This window comes from Spea bombifrons, chromosome 2 (assembly GCF_027358695.1).
Source record: "Spea bombifrons isolate aSpeBom1 chromosome 2, aSpeBom1.2.pri, whole genome shotgun sequence".
Classification (NCBI taxonomy): domain Eukaryota; kingdom Metazoa; phylum Chordata; class Amphibia; order Anura; family Pelobatidae; genus Spea; species Spea bombifrons.
Genome location: NC_071088.1, coordinates 107,619,717 through 107,640,861, shown reverse-complemented (window position 1 = coordinate 107,640,861; position 21,145 = coordinate 107,619,717). Strand labels below are relative to the sequence as shown.

General features: G+C 38.4%; 1 protein-coding gene across 1 annotated transcript in view; it reads left to right on the top strand.

Moving 5' to 3' along the window:
• Positions 1-21,145, top strand: part of VWA8 (von Willebrand factor A domain containing 8) — a 115,588-nt gene that overhangs the window by 2,459 nt on the left and 91,984 nt on the right. The window contains exons 4-11 of the mRNA XM_053455473.1: positions 3,110-3,240; positions 3,662-3,772; positions 8,012-8,179; positions 13,718-13,882; positions 14,065-14,114; positions 15,021-15,129; positions 15,864-15,968; positions 20,830-20,961. Coding sequence (XP_053311448.1) covers positions 3,110-3,240; positions 3,662-3,772; positions 8,012-8,179; positions 13,718-13,882; positions 14,065-14,114; positions 15,021-15,129; positions 15,864-15,968; positions 20,830-20,961 — 971 coding nt within the window. The remainder of the gene's footprint in view (positions 1-3,109; positions 3,241-3,661; positions 3,773-8,011; positions 8,180-13,717; positions 13,883-14,064; positions 14,115-15,020; positions 15,130-15,863; positions 15,969-20,829; positions 20,962-21,145) is intronic.

Here is a 21,145-nt window from a genome sequence, read left to right as displayed (position 1 = left end):
TACTATAACCATGCGCAGTATACATGTTTTTATTTGGGCAGAATCTGAAATGTACTCAATTTCATGTCATATGTTAGAGGACGGCCTATAAAGAAGCCATGATTTTCAAATAGGCAATATGGCAACTAATGTGGCCCCCCTTCGGTATCATGTAAGAAACCCGACACGCTCATTTTGCTCTGTCTGTCTCAAGCCTTCTGGGTTCTTGTAATTGGGCTTCACTAGTCCAGTATGCAAAGCCCTTCGTCCTAATTTAACATGATAGCCTGATCTGTCAGATGTGAAAAGGCAGTAAAAAAATTACTTGAATTTCCAACATAAAACAGCAGATTAGAACATAGCTCCACACAGCATTTGAAATATTTTAGCTGTTACTTAAACTGCCAAAAATAATTCTCTAAAAAGAATCTAAGCAAATATAGTATAGATTCTAATAGGAAGGCAACCCTCAGAATTGTCCCAATATTATGTGATGTGAGAAAAAAATAATTATTTTTGATATCTTAAAATCCAACCGTTGTATTAGAGCTGCTGCGTTGCAGTATGTATACAATGCTTGTAACAGTGGATCGTTTCAAAAGTAACTCTCTGACTTGGCAATATTCCCAGAATACAGTTACTATGTAGGAGTGATTTTTCTGAAAACGTTTTATGTATAGTTTAAAAACAAACCGCCCTACGCATTTTGAGTGAGTCACATTGGTGTGATTAAATATATGTTAGGTATTTTGTTTTATTTAAATGGTCAACAGTTATAGGAAATGATTCAAGTGTCATTTTCATCAAGTAAGATGAAAACCCCCTATTTAGAAACAAATCACTCACAAATGAAGTACGGTATATAGTACATCTCAGAAAAAAATAGCCCAGTTGCTTCTAGGAGATATCACCGTAGAAACAGAAGTAGGAGTTTTCTTTCAAGATGACATTGAAGAATGTTTTATGTGTTTTATCTGCCATTATATATATTAGCCTTCCTTAAAATCCCTCATACACGTCTGCTATTTTTGGTTGTCCTATAAGTCATCTTTCTTCGGTCATTCTGAGATAGACTTGGCTGTGTGTTAGGGGTCCTTGCTGCCTGACCCAGTTGCAGTGGCCTCCACCTTTCTGCTTGGCCATGAATCCCATGTTTGCGCAGTGCGATGGTGGAGACAGCCCTGCGGATCCCTTGATCCCTAAGGTTCCTTGAGGAACTTACTCCCTGCTTTTTGAGAGGTTTTGACAGGAAGATTTACTACTCTACTAAACCCTCTCAGACTGATATGCAATAACAACGTTTCCGGGGCCGTTCAGAATGTCCTTTTTAACATGACATGATGCGCCCTTGGTACTTTATGTTCTGATAGCTTTAATCTGATGGCAAGGAGCAGCATTAGTTATATTTACATTTGGTAGGTCTGGCCTCAAATCAGATCTGGCTGTTTAACAAAACTTTTTTTTAAATTGACCTTAATAATGCCTTTCACTGATTGAGTTTGGAGCAATAACGTTGGTGTCACGTTCTCTCAGACGCCCTCTCTATATTTAGAACCCAGAAAATGATCTGACCCAAATAACTAAATGTGGAAAATATGTAGCAATGCAGAAAATCAGTCACGGGGCAAGTTCCTGTATGTACATCAGACTTTAGATCTCTTGATCTTTGAGTTGATTAAGCTCTCTTTAAGTAGATTTGACAAACACGTGATGCAAGAATTCCTTTATCTGGTTCTGATCAGCGGCATTCAATGGTTCCAAGTTGCATTTTCAATCACCTTCTAAAAGGTTTGCCAGCGACCAAAGACATGCTAAAAACTGACCTACCTATTTTTTCACTTTTGTTTCACGGTAAGAGCACCAGCATCTCGTTCTTGCCTGACACTCATGTATACGATGAAATAAAGAAACTTATGTGTAGAAGAAACTAGTTTTGAAGCTAAATTTATAGATTTCAAAATTTGGGATAGCTAATTTCTAACCCCCCAGTTATTTCTGCAGTGTGGCGTTATTATCAAACTGACCAAGTGAAAAATAGCACATGGTGCCACCCAGCCTGGCCAGGCAGCGTTGTAACACCACACGCTTGGAACATGCATAATACCTGTTTAGGGATGAAACGGGCTTCGGTTGTCGGCATTTTGGCTAATGTCCTGCTTTCCTGTCCAAATCAGGACCCTGCACTTATAGGTTGTTAAGTGGGCACTGATCTCCTTTTCTTCTTCTCTCATTTGTCTATACATGTATCGCCGTGATTGAGACCTTGTATATTGTAGCTTTGGTTCTCCTGTTGGTACAATGTATCTATTCGTTGCTCTGTTTGTTAGCTTGTAAGCCCCGGTCTTGGTTTGTCAGCCACATGTATGAAACTAATTGATTGATAATGTGAGGCTTTTTCATTTTAATATACTGGAGTTGTGCTCATTTTGTTCTGGCTAACAATTAATCATGAAAATCATTTAATCTGTAGAATGAAGAAAAACAGCTTTACTTTAATGGATATATAGTGAGAAGCTTATGGCAAAATTGAATTGGAGCATCTGACAAATGAGTCAATAATTAGCTTTAATTTGTAAATTTGATTGATTATGTTTTGTTTCGCTCTATATTGGTTTAGCTTGATCAATTTTCATTAAAGAGTGCTTACTGGTGTGCCTGGTGTTCTTCAAATCCACTGAAAACTTTAAGCTTTGCATATAATAACATGATTCTAAACGCAGAATATAGTATAGCTAGATATTATAGTATTGTATACTAAAATCAGCAATCTGAAGCGTGAAATACCGTGATCAAATATGAGAAATTCAATATATACGGTAATTGTTCAGATCCAGGAAATCGAAAGCTGATGTAGACAAACTTCAGAGATGCATGAAAATGAGAAATAATTCCCTTAGTTTTTGAAAAGAAGAATATATAATAGTATATAAGAATATCGTGTATAGTTTTATAAGAATTCAATGTACTAACTCCTTTCCTTGCCTTATGTTTAAATGAGAGATTTTATCCAATGTGAAATAAAAGAACCTATAGTATTAAATATTAAAAAGAAGCAGTGAGTTTATTTTTATTTTATAACACGTTGTGCATATGAGCATTTATAACTGGGTTGTTTTCTGTTTGTCTATAGCCCCTGAACCTTTATGCCAGGCAGTAGTACATCATCTGAGATGGATTATGCAAAAAGACCTCCTAGGACAAGATATATTTCTCATTGGACCTCCTGGACCTTTGAGACGATCTATTGCTATGCAATATTTGGTAAGCTTATGTTTCTTGGGTTCACAAACTGTATATTAATGTAAAATATATAGGGAAAACAAAAGGTAAGACTTAAGCATGGCGTTGCTAGACCCTACTGTTATTGCTTAATTATGTGAACTGCGAGAACTTTAAGTGTTTGTGGGGGTTATTCACAAACACTAAGGGCCGGAGTGAAGAAGATAACAATTAAAAGAAGGAGCATATTAGAATTAACACAGATGATTGAGTAGTCCCTTTTGGTATGTAGATCAAAGCCAATGATATAGATGGTAAGCCTCACTTGTGCCCACTTTTGTTTTTCAGTGTATCTTTAAGTGTAATGTCACTGCTGGTATGTTTTGTTTGGCAATTGTGTGGTGGATTATTATCTGGTAATATAGATAAAGTGTTATTTATAATATTCCATAACTCATTTTAGGAGCTCACCAAGCGAGAGGTAGAATACATTGCTTTGTCCAGAGATACTACTGAAGCTGACCTCAAGCAGAGGAGAGAAATCCGTGCCGGGACAGCTTTTTACATTGACCAGGCAAGTCGCTGACACTCCATGTTGGCCATGTGTGCACAAAAAGTTTGAAAGCTAAACCATTATTAATTACTGTCCAAATAATGTTCCTTATACACATTTGTTTTCTTCTTTGATTTTTTAATGAACATGGGATTTTATTTGACATAGAAATCTTGAATGGTGAGGGAAATCGGTAGCATCAGTACAGAGACGGGAACTCATTTCTGAAGGTTTATTCTGCTCTTCAAGCTTTTAGATTAATACATGTCACTGATCATAGACATTTTTTTTGGATATGGGCAACCACCCCATCTCCATCCTGACAGATCATTTAGTATCAAAGCTCAGTAAATTAATTTAAACCGATTTCTAGTGCTGCTTGTTCTAATTTATCATGTGTATTCTGTAAATCAACTTAAAATAATTCACTCAAATTCACATAGTGTTTGGGGGGTAATCTATGATCTTGTAATTTCACTGAATTAACAAATGTGACAATATAAAAAACAACATTGTAGTTAAATATTTTTAAATGAATAGTTAATTCTTGCCCAGTTACCATTTGCACAGGGGCCCAAAAAGAAGTGTGTATGCTTTTAAAGGTGGGGGATTACTGTTTATTTCTGAATCTAAAGAGTTAGACACCCTATTCAAGATTCTGTTCCACCTACTCTGTGAATTGAGACATGTGTTAATATATGCGGGATTAAAATAATTCCTAGTCCCCTTGAATGACCAAACCTTTCAAGTAAAATTTAGCTTCCTTCATTTTTTTTTTTATTTGGAAAGGAATTCCCAAGTGTTGCCAAGAAATAATTCTTTGAGTAATGTAAATTTAATTTCTGTGTTGTTCTTATGCAATGCTTCCTTCAAAAGGAGGAATAAAATGCCAGATCTGCCAAGGTTTATTTGCTTAACATATTAGAGCGTTTAATGGATGTTTTATCTTAGCGAAACAGCAGCTTTTAAAAGACTGTTAAATACAGTGCCCTCCGGTGATATTGGTACCCTTGGTAAAGGAAGCTGTGAAGAAATGTCTTTCTTGTTTAACCTTTTGATCTTCTCTTCAGACAATACACAAAAACACCCTGCTCTCGTGGATATCAAGTAATTGCAAACATAACACAGCTTTATCCAAAAAATGATGTTAAATATATGTGTGTGGCACAATCATTGGCACCCTTTTAGTCAATACTTTGCGCTACCTCCCTTGGCCAAGATAACAGTTCTGAGTCTTCTCCTATAATGTCTGATGATGTTGGAGAATACATGGCAAGGGATCTGAGAACATTCCCATCGAGATCGATGCTGGAGGACTCTCCTCTTCAGTTAACCCCACAGGTTTTCTGTTGGGTTCAAGTCAGAGGAGTGGGATGGCTATGGTAGGACTTTGATTTTGTGGTCAGTAAACCATTTTTGTGTTGATTTTGATGTATCTTTTGGATCATTGTCCCGCTGGAAGATCCAACCATGGGCCATTTTAAGCTTTCTGGCAGAGGCATCTGGTGTTCATTTAATCTGTTGATATCTGATAGAGTTCTTGATGCCATGTATCCTAACAAAATGTCCAGGTGCCTTTCTGTGACAGAGAATAAGCAGAAAGTAAGTCCAAGTTACAAAATAGCATCTCCTGTAATGTGCTTGTGATTTTCATTTTTACTGCTATAAATAAATAATGTATTCCAGTTGCTTAAAATTAGACCGTGTGTGTCTGCAAATTGACAACATCAGCAATCCATTTGAAATAAATTGCCTGGTAATATATGCTAGCTACAAGAGGGGCCAAGAAGCTAATTGCAAAAATGGAACAGGCGACAGAGCTAATTGTATATGCCTGCCGAAGACACCGTGTTAATTTGTACATGCGAGTGAGTGGCGTGTGTTCTATCCCACATGAACTCTTTCAGTGCTAGTTAAAAATGTATGTCGGGAAGATGCAGACCCCAGCCAGAAAGCACAGTATTGGGGGTATTTATCTTATGTTCTAGAAGAATATGGTGACTTAAGCCTCTGAAAATATATCAGTAGTTATATCTATTTCTTTCAAAAGATGGATGTGTTTACCAGTGACAAATAAAATGATTTTTAAAAATGTTGCCCATGTTGACATAAGCTTGGCCAGGGGCTATTGAAACACATCAATAATTTTGTTTAATGCTGTGGAAAGACCCCTTTGTTTAAAGACCACCTGCTATTACCCACACACAAGCCTGCCCGCTGCTACACACATTGCGTGCCACGCGTGCTTCTGTGCGCTTGGATCTCTTGTTCCATGAATGCATTGTTTTCAGAACAAGAAGGTGTATATGTATGATGTTTAGTACATTTGAAAATAAGTGACACATCGGATTTCTTGGTTTTCCAAGTTCGAGATTTATGTTCATAACTAAATACAATAATAGTTAAAGTAATATAACTACAATAATAGATGGTAGCTGTTTATGGCACAGAATGCCTGTAAACATACATGCGCCTGTATAAAAGAACCATTCAGCCTGACCCTAACCCGTTTTTTTCTGATGTGAAGACTCAAACCTTAAGAAGTCCTTATTCTTGTCTTAGATTCAGAGTATTCAAGCGCCTATCCCATGTATTTTGAAACTCCATCTGTATATTTAACTCCACCTTATTTTGGGAGCTTCTTCCACTTGCCCACAAGCCTCCCATCACACCAATGACCCTCTAGGATTATACTTTTGTACAAAATGTACGGATCTGAGAATGTGGTTTACACATGCTATAATTATTCACATTAATTAATAAAATGTTTTTTTTTAATGATGTGTAGGACGTATAGCAGTTCCTTAGTCCTGGACACATTTCTACAAAGTTTTATTCCTCTCACTTGAGATACGTCTTTAGTGACTCTTCACTTTCTTGGCTATTTAGAAACCGTTCAGCCCAGCTGGTCTGCTGTAAAAATTTCAGTCCTTTAAGCTTTCACATTCATAATCCAGAATCAGACGTTCCAAAAGAGCTGCCCTATTTCCGTTGTAAACGTTTTTACCGTGTCTGGGAAAGCTTGTTTATTCTCTTCTTCTTTTACGCGCTCAGTAAACCTGTACAGGGAACCTGTTAATATACAGCATTTGCCGAGTTTGGTCTAATTCTGTCAAAACGCCAGCTGGGGGTATTGCTGGTCATTCTCAGTGGAACACATTTATTTTGTTTTCCATTTTAACATGTTAAACGAGTTATAATTGGGCAGATGGTAAGTAGGTGTATTGGGATATAGCTAAGTAAATATTTTCTAATTAGCTCGATGGAAATCATGTTCTGTGTAATTTCAGTATGTCCGACGTGACTCACAGAGAATTAATTTAGCTGCATACTGTCTAGTCGTAAAAAAAAGTTAAAAGCCATTTGACCTTTCAGATTGCTATTGTTCTGATTGCCTATTTGTTTTTTATAATATTGGCTTGAATGCCACTGTTCTATATTAAAAATATATTTTTTTTGTTAAAGGTTGTATAGATTTTGATTTTCCAATTTAGAAACCATAGATTTTGGCTTTCAGAAGGAAGGAACCCTTTGGCTCTTCTGACCTGCCTGTTTTTGTACTTGCTGTGAGATGTGGAAACCTGCTTGCTCAAACTATTTTTATAACTGGGAATAGTAACACATGGTTTCCTCTGTACTTGCATAGTATTTACAAAGGTGCGTTACCGAAAGACACAATTGTTCCTTTTTAATATTGTATTATTTTTCATAGGCATAGCTGAGTGATATATATATCGTATGCAAGACAATTATTAAATAATGCTAATGGCACATTTCTGTTGTGGGGCAGCTATGATTGGATTATTTGTATTTGTGTTCTTCAATTACCTAGCAGTGTCATATACGCCTCCCAGGTCTTGGTAAGCTTTATTATTAATTTGTGAGTTAAATTGGCTGTATTAGGTGTAGGAATATATCCCTGATATTTTTAACACAAGGGCGAAATTCATAAAGTTTCTGCCTCCTGCAAGAATTTGAATTGTTATGATGTTGGGGAGATGCCTCTGCTAGTGGAGAAAATTAACCAACATCCAATCATTTGCAACAATTTCTGTATGTAGCAGATAATACCATTTTCTAATGGAATTCGCTGCAGTCCCTAGTTTTCCTTAAAATGATCTGTATATAGCTGAGCACGGCAGGCTCTCGTGTTCTTGCTGGTGTGTTCTACATAATATCAGAGACTATGATTTCCTTGATTACACCATTAGCGTTTCTTGATTACACTAACGTTTGTTTCATCTTTGATTGTCTATAAAGTGTGCAGTCCGGGCCGCTACAGAAGGAAGGATACTGGTGCTGGAAGGTTTGGAGAAGGCAGAAAGGAATGTCTTACCTGTGCTGAATAATTTGTTAGAGAACAGAGAGATGCAGCTGGAGGACGGGAGATTCCTTATGTCTGCGGAACGTTACGATAAACTGCTCCAGGTAAATATAAAACAACTTCTGGTTATCTGTTATAAGTATTAGTAAAAACAAATGCTATATATATATATTTATGGACAATAATATGTTGTTAAGGATTGTTCTTCCTTCATAAAGAGAAGTGCAAAAATGTTCTTCTCCACCGCACAACTTCATTTCATATTCTGATGGGGCCACCCCATTAGCTGTGGCTGATCCAGCTAATGTAACCAGGATACTGAAACAAAGGTCAGGGCAGGAACAACATCGGGAACAAGCCTGGTAACGGAAACTAGATAAACAGTCCAAAAGATTAAAAAAAAAACAAAAAACAAAGTGGACTCATCAATGAAGAATCCGGTATCAGTAACATCTAGGTTTCACCAGAATCCTAGAGACAGATACACACAAATATACCTTGTGTTCAGGCCCGGACTGGGACAAAAAATAGGCCCGGGCATTTAAGCCTGAGCAGCCCATATTTATTTATTTATTTATTGTTAAAGCCCACCCTTCATGTACCATCATTCAGACAAATCATTAACACATTCATTAATGCAGTCTCACAAATCAAGCAATTCATCCACACATTTATTCATTAATTCTCATACGCATTCACACTACCCCCTCTCTTCATCTTATCTGCCCCTTCTCACTATGTAACCCCCTTCCCCACTTCTCAATATGTACCGCCTCTATCTATCCCCTCTCCCCCTTTCTCACTATCTAACCCCCCTCTGCCCCTTCTCACTGCACCCCCCTCCCTCACCCTACTTACCTTGTTGCTGGAGCAAGCAGCAACTGCGACCAGGCCCGCGGCAGGGCAGGATTGACTTAGGGGCTGATGGAGCTGCAGCTCCAGGCCCCCACCTTAAAATAGGCCCAGTCAGGACCGGACTGACAGGTCCTATATGGCCGCATTAACACAGAGCCCCTTAAACCCGCCGCAGCTACCCCCTCCTAACTATCTACCCTCTCCCTCTTTGAAGTTCACTTACCTTTCAGGAGTCCTGCGGTGGGGGTGCAAGGCCTCTGCCTCCCAGCTCTGCCACTGTATGGAACAGTATAGAGTGATGGGAGTTATGATGTACTTTTAGAGCATAATTAGATCATGAAAAAGACATTGGAAATGGTACAGCATAACACCCATCACTCTCACGCACTTACCAATGCACACACATACCAATCCACACACATACACCAATCCACACGTATACACCAATCCACACGTATACACCAATCCACACGTATACACCAATCCACACGTATACACCAATCCACACGTATACACCAATCCACACGTATACACCAATCCACATGTATACACCAATCCACATGTATACACCAATCCACACACATATACCAATCCACACACATATACCAATCCACACACATATACCAATCCACACACATACACCAATCCACACGCATATACCAATCCACACATACACACCAATCCACACACATATACCAATCCACACATATATACTGATCCACACATATATACTGATCCACACACATACCAATCCACTCTCACTTAATGCTTTCCTACCTTTCCTTTCTTCTTTCAGCTTCTTTTCCTCTTCTTCAGTTCTTCTGTCTTCTCTGTCTTCTTCCTGGTTCAGAGGGCACGGACAGCGGTGGGCGCGGCTTCAGTGCTGTGCGCCGGGATCTGAAAACAAACCCCGGCGCACAGCAGCTGTTGCCGCGCGGATCACAAGGGAGCCGTATCGGGGGTCTTTAACAGACCTCCGGCTCCCTTGAGTGATTTTAAGCCGGGTTGAACCCGGCTTAAAATCACTCAAGGGAACCGGAGGTCTGTTAAAGACCTCCGATACCGCTCCCTTGCGAGCCTGCTCCTCCAGCGGCGGACATTACTGTCCGTCTCTGGAGGAGTGCCGGGTGCCGCAAGTTGGCAGCCCCTGATGAGCGGCCGCCCCCTGGAGTGTGGCGCCCTGTGCGGTCGCACACCCCAAAGGTCGGCCCTGCCCTAAGGGGCCGGGAAGCCCCCACCAGGGCCGTCCTTAGGGGTCTGCGGCCGCACAGGGTTTAAATTAAAACATCGGGTTTTTTTTTTTTTTTTTTCAACTTTATTTAACATCCTTCATGTTAAATAAAGTAAAAAAAAACCCGATGTTTTAATTTAAGCCCTGTGCGGCCGCAGACCCGTAAGGCCGGCCTTGGTGGGGACTTCCCGGCCCCTTAGAGTGGCGGACCCGGTCGCAGTTGCGGCGGGCTTAAGGGGCAGGTGCCCCTTATGCCCTGCGTTAATGCGGCCGTAGGTAGGGTAGGGGCCTGGAGCTGCAGCTCCATCAGCCCCTAAGTCAATGCGGCCCTGCCGTGGCCCGGCCCACCGGGCAAATGCCCGGTGTGCCCGATGGCCAGTCCGGGCCTGCTTGTGTTTCTATATGCCTATACATACACAGCGTCTTAGTGTCTCAAGTTTTATGTAAAGTTTTGATTGTAAAAATAAATCTAATTTGTGTAGTTTAAGATTACCATAGATGCCAATGCTAGCATACATACTGATTTATTTTCTTTTAAATGTTTTGAATTCCTGATAATTTTTGCATGGTGTTGTTGCTGTACTAGCTATCTAGTGATCAAATTTGATTAGAGGATCAAACAACCAAATACTAGCTAAAATATCCTGTATATTTACAAAATGAAAGCTTAACGATTAATATGAAGTATACTGTACTGCACAGAGAAGCCTAAAAACACATCAAGATAATATAACATCTCAAATGAATGTTAATGGAATTGCTTCTCCAAGTATGTTTAGATGATTTTGAGCTAACGTGGCCATATGGAGAATACATGTAATTTTATCATATATATAGGATAAATTGCTTTTCCTAACACACAAGTTGAATTACTTGATCAATGGCAATAAAGGCGAGTTTCCATTTTTGCTCTCCTATAAAACATTTGTATTAATTTAAATCAGCTCCTTAAGCTGCAACTTAAAAAGATAATCAATGATCACTTAATGCTAATATAAGAAGAGAAATGAGCTTTTAACTTTGTAAAGATCAAATCTCAAAGGGTGAGATTAGTTATCAGTAGCTTGGCAGGGACATAGAACAGCACTTGCTTCTGGCTATTTAGAATATACCAGTTTATCAATGTCTGCTTCTCTTATTTACCCTCACTAGTTACTTTTAAGAGGGTCTGTTGAATTATATAAAATTATGAACTCTACAGATGAATATTCTGTTCTAGTTTATGAACAATACCATTATTTTTGCCTAAATTTTCATAAACGTTTTGCTTAGTACTTAGTAAAATTATACTTTTATTGGACCAAAACAGTTTGGGAAATAAATAATTGCATCACATCACGGGCACATTATTTAATCACTTATTCACATACAGATAAAGCCATCCACCAAAAATGTAATAACCGGGTAAGGAGGGCATTAGAGTGGCAGCCAAGAAGCCAGTGGTTACTCAGAGGAGCTTATCTGAACTACAAGCGAGGTGGAAGGACCCATCCTTTGGAAGAGCTACAAAGCTGTGCTTTATGGGGAATTATGACAAAGAAAGCCATCTTAAACCCACCAGACTTTTGCAAAAAGCAAAAAGTTCTCTACTCCGCTGAAGCCAAACCAAAATCCTTTGGCTTCAGTTAAAAATGAGATGTGTGATGTAAAGCCTATATAGCTCATCATCTCTAGGGTGAAGCATTGTGTTTGCAGCATTGTGTTGTAAGTATGGCTTCATAGGTAGGGACCGCAAATTTAGTCAGGATGGAGGGCAAGAGGGATGAAGCCAAATGTTGGGCTGCTCAAAAGAAAAGTCTAGTTTGTGACTAGGTCGGAGGTTCCTCTTGTGGCAGGACTAGTCCTAGAGATGCTGGGAAAGTTACCTTGGAGTGGTTTAAACACAACTACCTTTATCTCTCAGAATGGCCCAGCCCTCAAACATATCAAGTAGGTATTTAACCCAGTAAATATATGTTGCTCTGTATTGTTCTATTTTTATTGCATACAGTTCATTCTTAGGGGAATTTGCTTTTACAACTCTTTAATAAGTGTCCTTATACAGCTGACATTCGTGTTTTGGGTTTTCACTGCCACAATCACATCCTAGTTTTGCTTTTTATGTTTATAGTCTGAATCTCCTCTTCAAACCTCCCAGAATAGTGAAAATTAATGGTATTATGAGGAAGCTTTTCCAGTAAATTCAACACTATGAATGTCAGGAGGCCACCTATTCATACAGAGGCCTATTTTGTGTCTCTGGCACACAACAAAATATGCCTTTGAACGTTAAGTAGTAATGATAAGTTACCTGTGGTGGAGACCGTCTGATTTTCTGGCACGGACTGCATTGTTGTTTCTGAAATGACGCAGAGCTTCACATTCACTTTTTAGCAAACAAAAAGCATTTTCTGATTGAATCTGAGTTTATCTCTGAGGGTTTTCAGTGTCTTGCTGGCAATACATGTTTTTATTGTGTTTGAATATTGTTAAAGGGACACCCCAGTGTCCCAGACAGCTTCCTCAACAAAGACGTACGTTGTGAGTACTTAAATATGCATTTATTAATGCTAAGAAAAAAATAAAACCAGTTAAGATAATCAATGGCATGAGAGTGCTCCTATGGAAATCATTAGGAGCCTTTTCTGATCGTGTATACAGGGGGTCCGGCTAAACCAGCCCTGGACCCCTTGCCGAGCCAATGCTGGGAGTGACTGGTGGTGAGTATATAACATGGAAAGAGATGTTTGGTTGAACAATAGGTTTGGGGCCGGAGAAAGTTACCGTAGCAACAAAAATGCAACTGACTGAAAGAGTTAGTTTTTTTTGTTAGGATTCTGACTTTGCTATTTTTGAGCATAAATGTTAATTTTGAAAATCCCTCAGGAATTTAGTTGCAGAAGATTAAAAAAAAAAGGATTACTTCAAAAATTAATTGTCATTATTTTTGGCTCATGCTGATAGCCGTTACTGATCTCCGTGGTAACAGATTATGAATCTGTTGGGAAGAAGTAGACTTACGTTAATTTCCTCTCATAATGAATCTCATGAATACATTTTGATGGACCTGTGGACCATTATTTGATATACCAAAGATAGCTTATTGCTGCTGGGAACCAACATTTGAAAAATGAGAACCCATATCTAAGACAATTTACTGTTTTATTAATGTGATATGAGTTTTATGCACACTGGGTTACCATCATTTCATTTTAATATTAGAAGTTAGAAAAAAAGTGACCTGTAAAGGTTGACATTATTTGAATTCCTACACACTAATTTTCCAGTCAAAATAATCCTCTTGAAGAATGCACTTTGATGGTAACACAGAAGTAAATAAAATTGTGTTCTTATTTCTGCACCATGAATATCCAGCGTTAATCAATCAAGGCTGTATACCCCAAATATTGCAATATTCTTAATGCCAATTGTTCCAGATTTTTGTTTTCTCTAATTTGGGTGTCTGTATCTGTTTAGAACTGGCCATAGGGGATGGGTACAGGATAGTAGTTTGCATGGTATAGTGTATGCTTCAAAGAAACCACATTTACTAAACATGGTTTGGCTGCCATTGCAGGAACACAGTAGAAATGAACTGGATGCCTGGAAGATTGTACGTGTCAGTGAAGATTTCCGAGTGATAGCTCTGGGCCTGCCGGTACCCAAGTATTCAGGCAATCCTCTCGACCCACCGTTACGATCCAGATTCCAAGCAAGAGACATTTATTACCTCCCATTCAAGGTCCGCTCTATTAAATATCAACTGTGTGAGAACAGAGATTTGTATAAAGCTTTGAAAGTTCTTCTTGCCTATAAGCGTGTTTACTCACTGGAGGATGTTTCTACCTGCTTCTTGACCATTGCTCAGATACAGGCATATGGGAAGATGCTGCTAGTATATTAATTTGTTTTGTATCCAAATAGGACCAGCTTCAGATACTGTACTCCATCGGATCAAATCTTCCTGCAGAAAGGTAATACTACATTTCTTCCCTTTTTTAGAAATCTAAAATACACGTAAACAAAAAAAAGGGGAGAATCAGATTCTCTGTGGTAGTGCATTCCAAGAGATGGGGGTAGCCTATGAGAAGGGAGACCTGGTAGTTGTATATTTGGACATTATTGAGGAGATGTAGCCAGTAGTGCATGAACAAGAACTATAATTGCATTTTGTGATAGAACAGAGTAACATGAGCAATATTTTAAGATGATTGTGGCAGTTTTTGGAAATAGAAAGAATTAATGTGAGGGGCGAATACGTCAATGAGTGACAGTCAGTGCTGATACAGATGCAGTGAGTGTTTGGGATAGGATGATAGTCTTGACGTGTGAGGACTGTTGAAGAAGTGTTAGTGTTGGAGACGGGGAAGATTAATTCAGTTTTATAAATAGTGCTGACTTCTAGTTAGACACAAAGGGAAGGCAACTAATGACATGATCAAAGAGGGAAGGAAGGTAGTACTGTAAGCCTAAGGACACAATTAATTTTCTAAGGAAGGTAGTGTAAAGTAAGAACAGAAATGGTCCTAGAATAGGGCCTTGGCGTACGCTAAGTGAGAGGAAAGGTTACTCAAAGAATTATATGGAGTATCCACAATTATTTACATATTTTATACATCTTAGAAAAAAGTCCTTTAGATAAATGTGCATCTAACCAGCAGAATAAGTGATTCTTCAATTTATTCAGTTATGATCCATAATAACTACCCCAAATCTCTTTATTCCAAAAATAATCTAAACATATGTAGAGGGGAAATAAATATCAGTGATTTATAATCAGAACATGTCTAATGGTTATAATCATATTATTTTGGGGTTAAATAGATGCAAAGTCTTCTAATCGGAAATCTAGAGCAATGCTATTTTCATCTCTCTGCCAGAATTTCCCAGCTATTGTCGTTCGCTACGACTCTCTGCTCACAAGAATCGTCTTCCCTGGGTCTGCCCGATTTCCCAGCAGACAGCCTGGCAGCAGCCGTTGGCATTTTGGTAAGAATCCGCTTTGCGCATTGGCAGAGAAGAGTTTGTCTAGATAATCTATAACTCGTATGGCTATGACATAAGCAGTATTAGGACATTTCTTCCTTGAAACTCAGTAGCTTCAGTGTAGCACCTAACTTCTAAATTCCCAGACATGCCACCATTATATATACAAGTCCACAGGAGTTTACCTGGACCTGCTTCAAATATATAAGGCTGTAGAAGCTTATTATATTTCTCTTTTTCTCTTCATCATATCCTTCTATCAAATGTTTTAAAAAAAAATACCAGAAAATTGACCTACAGAAATACAGCTTAAAGAAGTGTTAACATTGTTTTTTTTTTTTTTAACTTTATTATGTTAACATTAAACATTTCACTGACGCTTTGTGGTATGTCTAAAAATATATCTATATTTAGTGTAAGAGATTCCTTGCTAAACCATTACGGCTAAAGTTGTTTATGCTGTGCTGATACAAACACTATAAATATAACAGTTTGACTTTATGAGGGATAGTTAGGCGTTTTCTCTGATCTCACCGAGGCCTCTCTAATCCTGCCGTTCTGTTCACATACTAATTTTACGTCGATACCCAGCGTAATATTGTAACAGACTGAATTTCAGGACTTGTGGCCTTGCCAGAACTATAGTGGTGGGACACATTCTACACCTCTGTTCCACTGTCTACTTTATAGTGCAGTATTGTGCTAAACTCATGTCTTTTTTATTTCTTTTCTCTTAGGATGCATTTCCTATGATGTCATCACAGCATGTCATTCAAAGACTCTATCCTTACAATGTTTTATTGGGCAAAGAAGGCAGGACTGCAGTGAAGGATGCATTGAAAGTAAGTGACCCCCAGACATTCTAATGTTGAAGTAACAGTGTACACATAATGCTGTAAAACCAAGAGTAAAACTGTAACAAACAGTGAAACGGTAAATTATTTGGGCCATCTATAATGTGGGGCAAATAATCTGGGGGTGAAAGTCTGTGCATTAACCAGAACAGATCTTTCCACTTTCCCCAAGCCCCATTTCATTTTAATAGCACGGAATAACAGAATCGCTCCTAAGAAAGAAGCCTTTTGTTAATGCATTGTTTGCATTTTATGCTAAATGTCCTCATGCTTAATTAACTTCAAAACTAGCATCTTTGGCAAGTATCTTTTATACATTTTTCTCAGCCAGTTTTGCCCATATTGACAATAACATTTGTTTTTAAAAAATAATGAAAAATGAAACAAGCAATTTACCTTAAAGCGATGAATATATTTGCATAGACCTAAGCAGTAATTTTTTTTCTTTTCAAATAACATGTACATCTGCAAGTAGCATTCTTGTATATAAATGTTGTATTAATGTCCCAGGAGTTAACTTGACTGTAGCTTCCAGAATTTCATCCCTGCTAATGATTTGGGCATTTTCAATCAACCATCAAATGCAATCTAATGGATATATTAACTTTAAATTATGTCTGGCTCCTGCAAAAGTTTCAGTTGACTCTGTGTTTCTCCAATTCATTATTTCTCTCCTGCGCATGTGCAGAGAGTGCTCCTGATTATTATAATAGGAGAGCTTTCCTGCCAGCAATTGGGTGCTTCAAGCACAAAACTTGCTCAATGAAGGGAGCAGTGCACTGCAGCTCTGGGCTGCAGATTCTGTTTGCTGTTGTTTCGTGGAATAGGATTTCTGTTTTATACCATTATTAATCATTGCTTGTTTTCAAGAACATCTTAAACCAAATAAAACATTGTTTCTTTTGCCTTCCTTGCTGTCTTCAGTGAAGTGTCTAGTTGACATATTGTGGCCTAATGTAGCAGGTCCAGGGGGCAGCGGCAGCAGGTCCAGGAAACCAATTACTCTGCGATCAGGCTCTGTAATGTCACTGCGGGCCATTAACAGTGTGGAGGACTGTGTTAACTTGCCACGGCCTCCATAGTATACTTCTGACCAGTACTGACATCAAATCCCCACCGTCAGGATGGCAGCGTGGAGGGGGTGACTGCAGGTGCTGCCTTGGGTTAGGCCTAGGAAGATTAATATGGCGCTGACAGTATCAGTATCTCTTTATTTTCCTCGAGGATCATGAAAACTAAAAGAAAGCATGTATTTTAGGCATGCTTTTCCACCTACTCTGCCGAATGCACACTTCTCCAACTAAATGCAGCAATAGAAGCATCATTCCTAGTACTGATGAATTCCAATTGTGCCTTGTTTATAATTTTTACTAGGAACACTCGTCATTTAACACTTAAGCAGATGCTGATAGGTGATTGGTGTAGAAACTTAAAAGGCTTCTTAAATGTCTCTGTGCTGTTTTTAATGTGCTTAAACCTCCATATAAAAGATGGAAATGCCAGATATACAAAGGTTTAATTGCTTAACATACTGGAGAGTGCATATAATGTTTTACATAAGTGGAGCAGCACCTTTAAATGTTTAGATTTCGATATATAACACATAGTATATCAGTGCTTCACCGCGGTGAACAAGTTCACCCAAGTGGAAAAGGCGAATAACATATGGATACACACTTTGTTACAGCTGTGTGTCGCTGGGATTTCTCAGAAGCTTCACTACACTTACATTTGCCGTAGGCACAAAACAGAGGCGGACAGATGTCTAAACATCATTTCTATGCAAAGGGTACATTGAAAGCGTAGTTTCCGATTTGCACTAAACATATCATAAAACAGCTTTCTGTGTTATTTTTTTCAGTGCTAAGTGGATGTGGAACATTACACCAACTGCCAGGATTATTGCTTTCAACCGAGCCTCGGTGGTTAGGGGACATTGGGTTTCATGATGCCTTGCTCTGAGATTGTATGGAAAGGAGATTATGACATGTAGCAGCCTAAAGTGTTTAAACATGGGGGTACATTAGAATTATTCAACCAAGAGACTCCTTAGCTTCAAGGCTTTGCAAGGTTTCTGTGGTTTACGAGATAAGAGCTTCATTGGTCTTTGCCTCTGTAATGAACCCCAGGTCTAATTTTGAATGCATGCTTGCATTTGACAGTCATGAGCCCGCTTCTTTAGGGAGATATATCCCTCAACAGTAGCCATTCATGTGTAGGTTTTTTTTAAAATATATAATCTATAAGAATGTGTTCAAAAGAGAAAATGTCACTGTTCCAAACAATGGAACATATTGAATGTCTGCATTTTTACCAGTCCCAGTCTGTGTTCCTGCCTATCTATGAAAATGCAGTAGACTTGAATCATCAGTTCCAAAAAAAAGTCCTACAAACCTCCCACAGAGAACTTAGAAATACGTATAAAGGATCATTTGTCTAACCAAGTTTGTCATTGGCTTAAAAACCGTTTACAAAAATCCTGTCTACTAGTTTCCACTCCAGTATCCATGCTTTCCAACGGAACAGTAGTTTACTTATCAGGCAGAGAATGCAGGGAAAAAGTCATTCCATGCTGTGGAAAGCTAAAAGTCATAGATCCTTCTGACAGTCTGGCATCCTCTCCTAAAATACTCAAGCATACATGAAATGTGTATATCACAATGATGACGGTTTAAAGAAGTATTTTGGTGATGTCAGAATTGGTGTTTATGTGGTAGAAATGAGAACAAATCAAGCTGGTAATGTACAGATATCATGTTTGAGAAAGAATGATAGTTTCCAAAAGAAAATATGAATTAACCAAGAGATGCAAGATCATAGCATCAAGCCTCAACTGAAATATCTATAGGAATTGGGTGGTCATAATATGCCGACCAGTTCAAAATGACTAGAGATCAAGGCTAAGAAGCCTTGTATCCAGTCTGAACGTCCCGCTCAAAAGAGCCATAGATATATTAACAAGTACTGGAAACAAAGCTATAGCCAGATGTAGGTATATGAATTCCGACCCGAGTTGTTCAACTTTTTGGAAGCAGAAAATCGCCTGCCACTAAGTTTTGATTTGTATGTCTGGAATTTTCACATGTTGCTATAATAAAACAGAGCTGGGTAACTAACTCAGTAACAGAGTATGTAATCGCATTGTTTATAAATGGAAGCGCTCAGTAATGGCTTTAACATCTTTTAACCCCTTCAGGTTTTTCATAACCAAAGGGCCAAAATATTTTTGGCATTTGTTAAACCATGATTCCTGTTTTCCATATGTGATGAACCTACACAAATTATACATCATTTTGTTCAGAAAAAGGACCTTCTTTTAAAATAATAGAAATATGGAAAACATAGTAATTATTAGTGAAATTAGATTGGGAAAAAATAGTTTTTCTTTATTTTATTATACATATATTTTTTACAGTGAGTGTTCGGGATAGGATGATAGTCTTGACTTGAGAGGACTGTTAAAGGAGTGTTAGCGTTGGAGACGGGTTTTAGAATAGTGCTGACATCTAGTTAGAGACAGAGGCAAGGCAATTTTTACACTGTACATTGTTTTGTACATTTTTAAATTGGGCCCTCAATTTTTTATTATTTCAGTTTGTTTCCTTAGATTTTTGTTTTATTTCTTTACATTTGTTTTTTAGAAAGGGAGAAACTATTTTTCTTCAGTAAAATAGAAATCACAGAAATTTGCCCTGGGCTCCCCCCCCACCAAATTTATCAAGCAACATGTCCCAGAGTGCCACCTATGCCCCCCAGCAATCTGCCGTCATTGCCCGAAACAGCTTGTCTGTGGCTCACTTGCCCCTTGCAACAAACCCTCTAGCACACATACATAAACACACAGATTTACACATGCTAACACACAAACACTTACACATTCAGTCTTGTACATACAAACGCTTTAAGACACTTATGCATCGACATCCATGCTCATATACACGTATACATACACATTCATGCTCACATACAAATTCATGCTTCCTTGTACCATAACAATCAGTCAGCTTACTACAATCTCATGCTTAAGTGCTTAAACCACTTAGCCCTAATTACTACTACGAGAGAGCTATTACTCCCTCTTTCACCCCTCATTTTGTTTCAATTACCCATACTATTCCTTTAGATTGTAAACTCACAAGCGGGCCATCAAAAGCCCACCATTCCTGACTGGAACTTTGCATAAAGTACCATAAGGCTAGATGACAAGGCATACATGCACACCGGGGTCTAAACAGACCTCTTTATGCAGCGTTCACCAGAGCCAAAGTTGGAACTGACTGGAGGTGACCACGCCATGTGTAGGGAGATGCTTTCGGCCGAATGCATCTGCTGTAGAGCATTAAGATGGGGGTGTAAAAAGAAGCAAATACATTTGGGGAGATTGTGGATAATCCCATCATTTGTTTGCAAAACAGACCACATGAAAGTGTAAAGGTTTCACGCAGAATGTGATGGCTCAAGTGCCCTTTAAGATATTATTGCACCTAATCACAATTAACTTCTTGTTAGAACACTTGAGTTGCTCCTTCACTTCTTATGTTAATATTACTTAGTGGGATGTCCTCTTCTATAATGTTGTAGGAGAGTGTAGATCTAGCACAGCAGAACACAATGCTTTTTGGAATGTGATATTTTATTTTAACTTATTTCACCAGGTCCACATTGTCTCTGAAATCATTTGGACCCGTCCATGACCAACAATCTAATGTCTTACTTGCTTCTCCAAATTAATCCTCCTTACCTTAATGAGTAATTTTCTGATATGACATTCATCTGTTAGAATTTAGCTGCGGTGTCAAAGTATCCATGTGCACATGCATTGTTATCCATTTCTACATCACGCTTACAGAGATTTGAGCTGACAAAGTCTGGAACTTCCTACATTCCCATGAGAATTGCAAGTGTGGAAGCAGCACAGGATGCCGGACATTCACTAGCAAGAGTGAATATATGTGTCGGCGACAACAACATTTCAATAGAGGTAACAACATATTCTTCTCCTGCATCTGTTTATGGAAAATATTATTGTAAAATGTGGATTCTTAATTTTAGTAAAGATATTATCATTAAGAGTAACGCTAGTTGGCATTTAAAAGGAAATAAACCAGATTATATTGGATTTGTTTCAGATTTAATTTATGTCAGCTAAAACATCTGGAGTATTT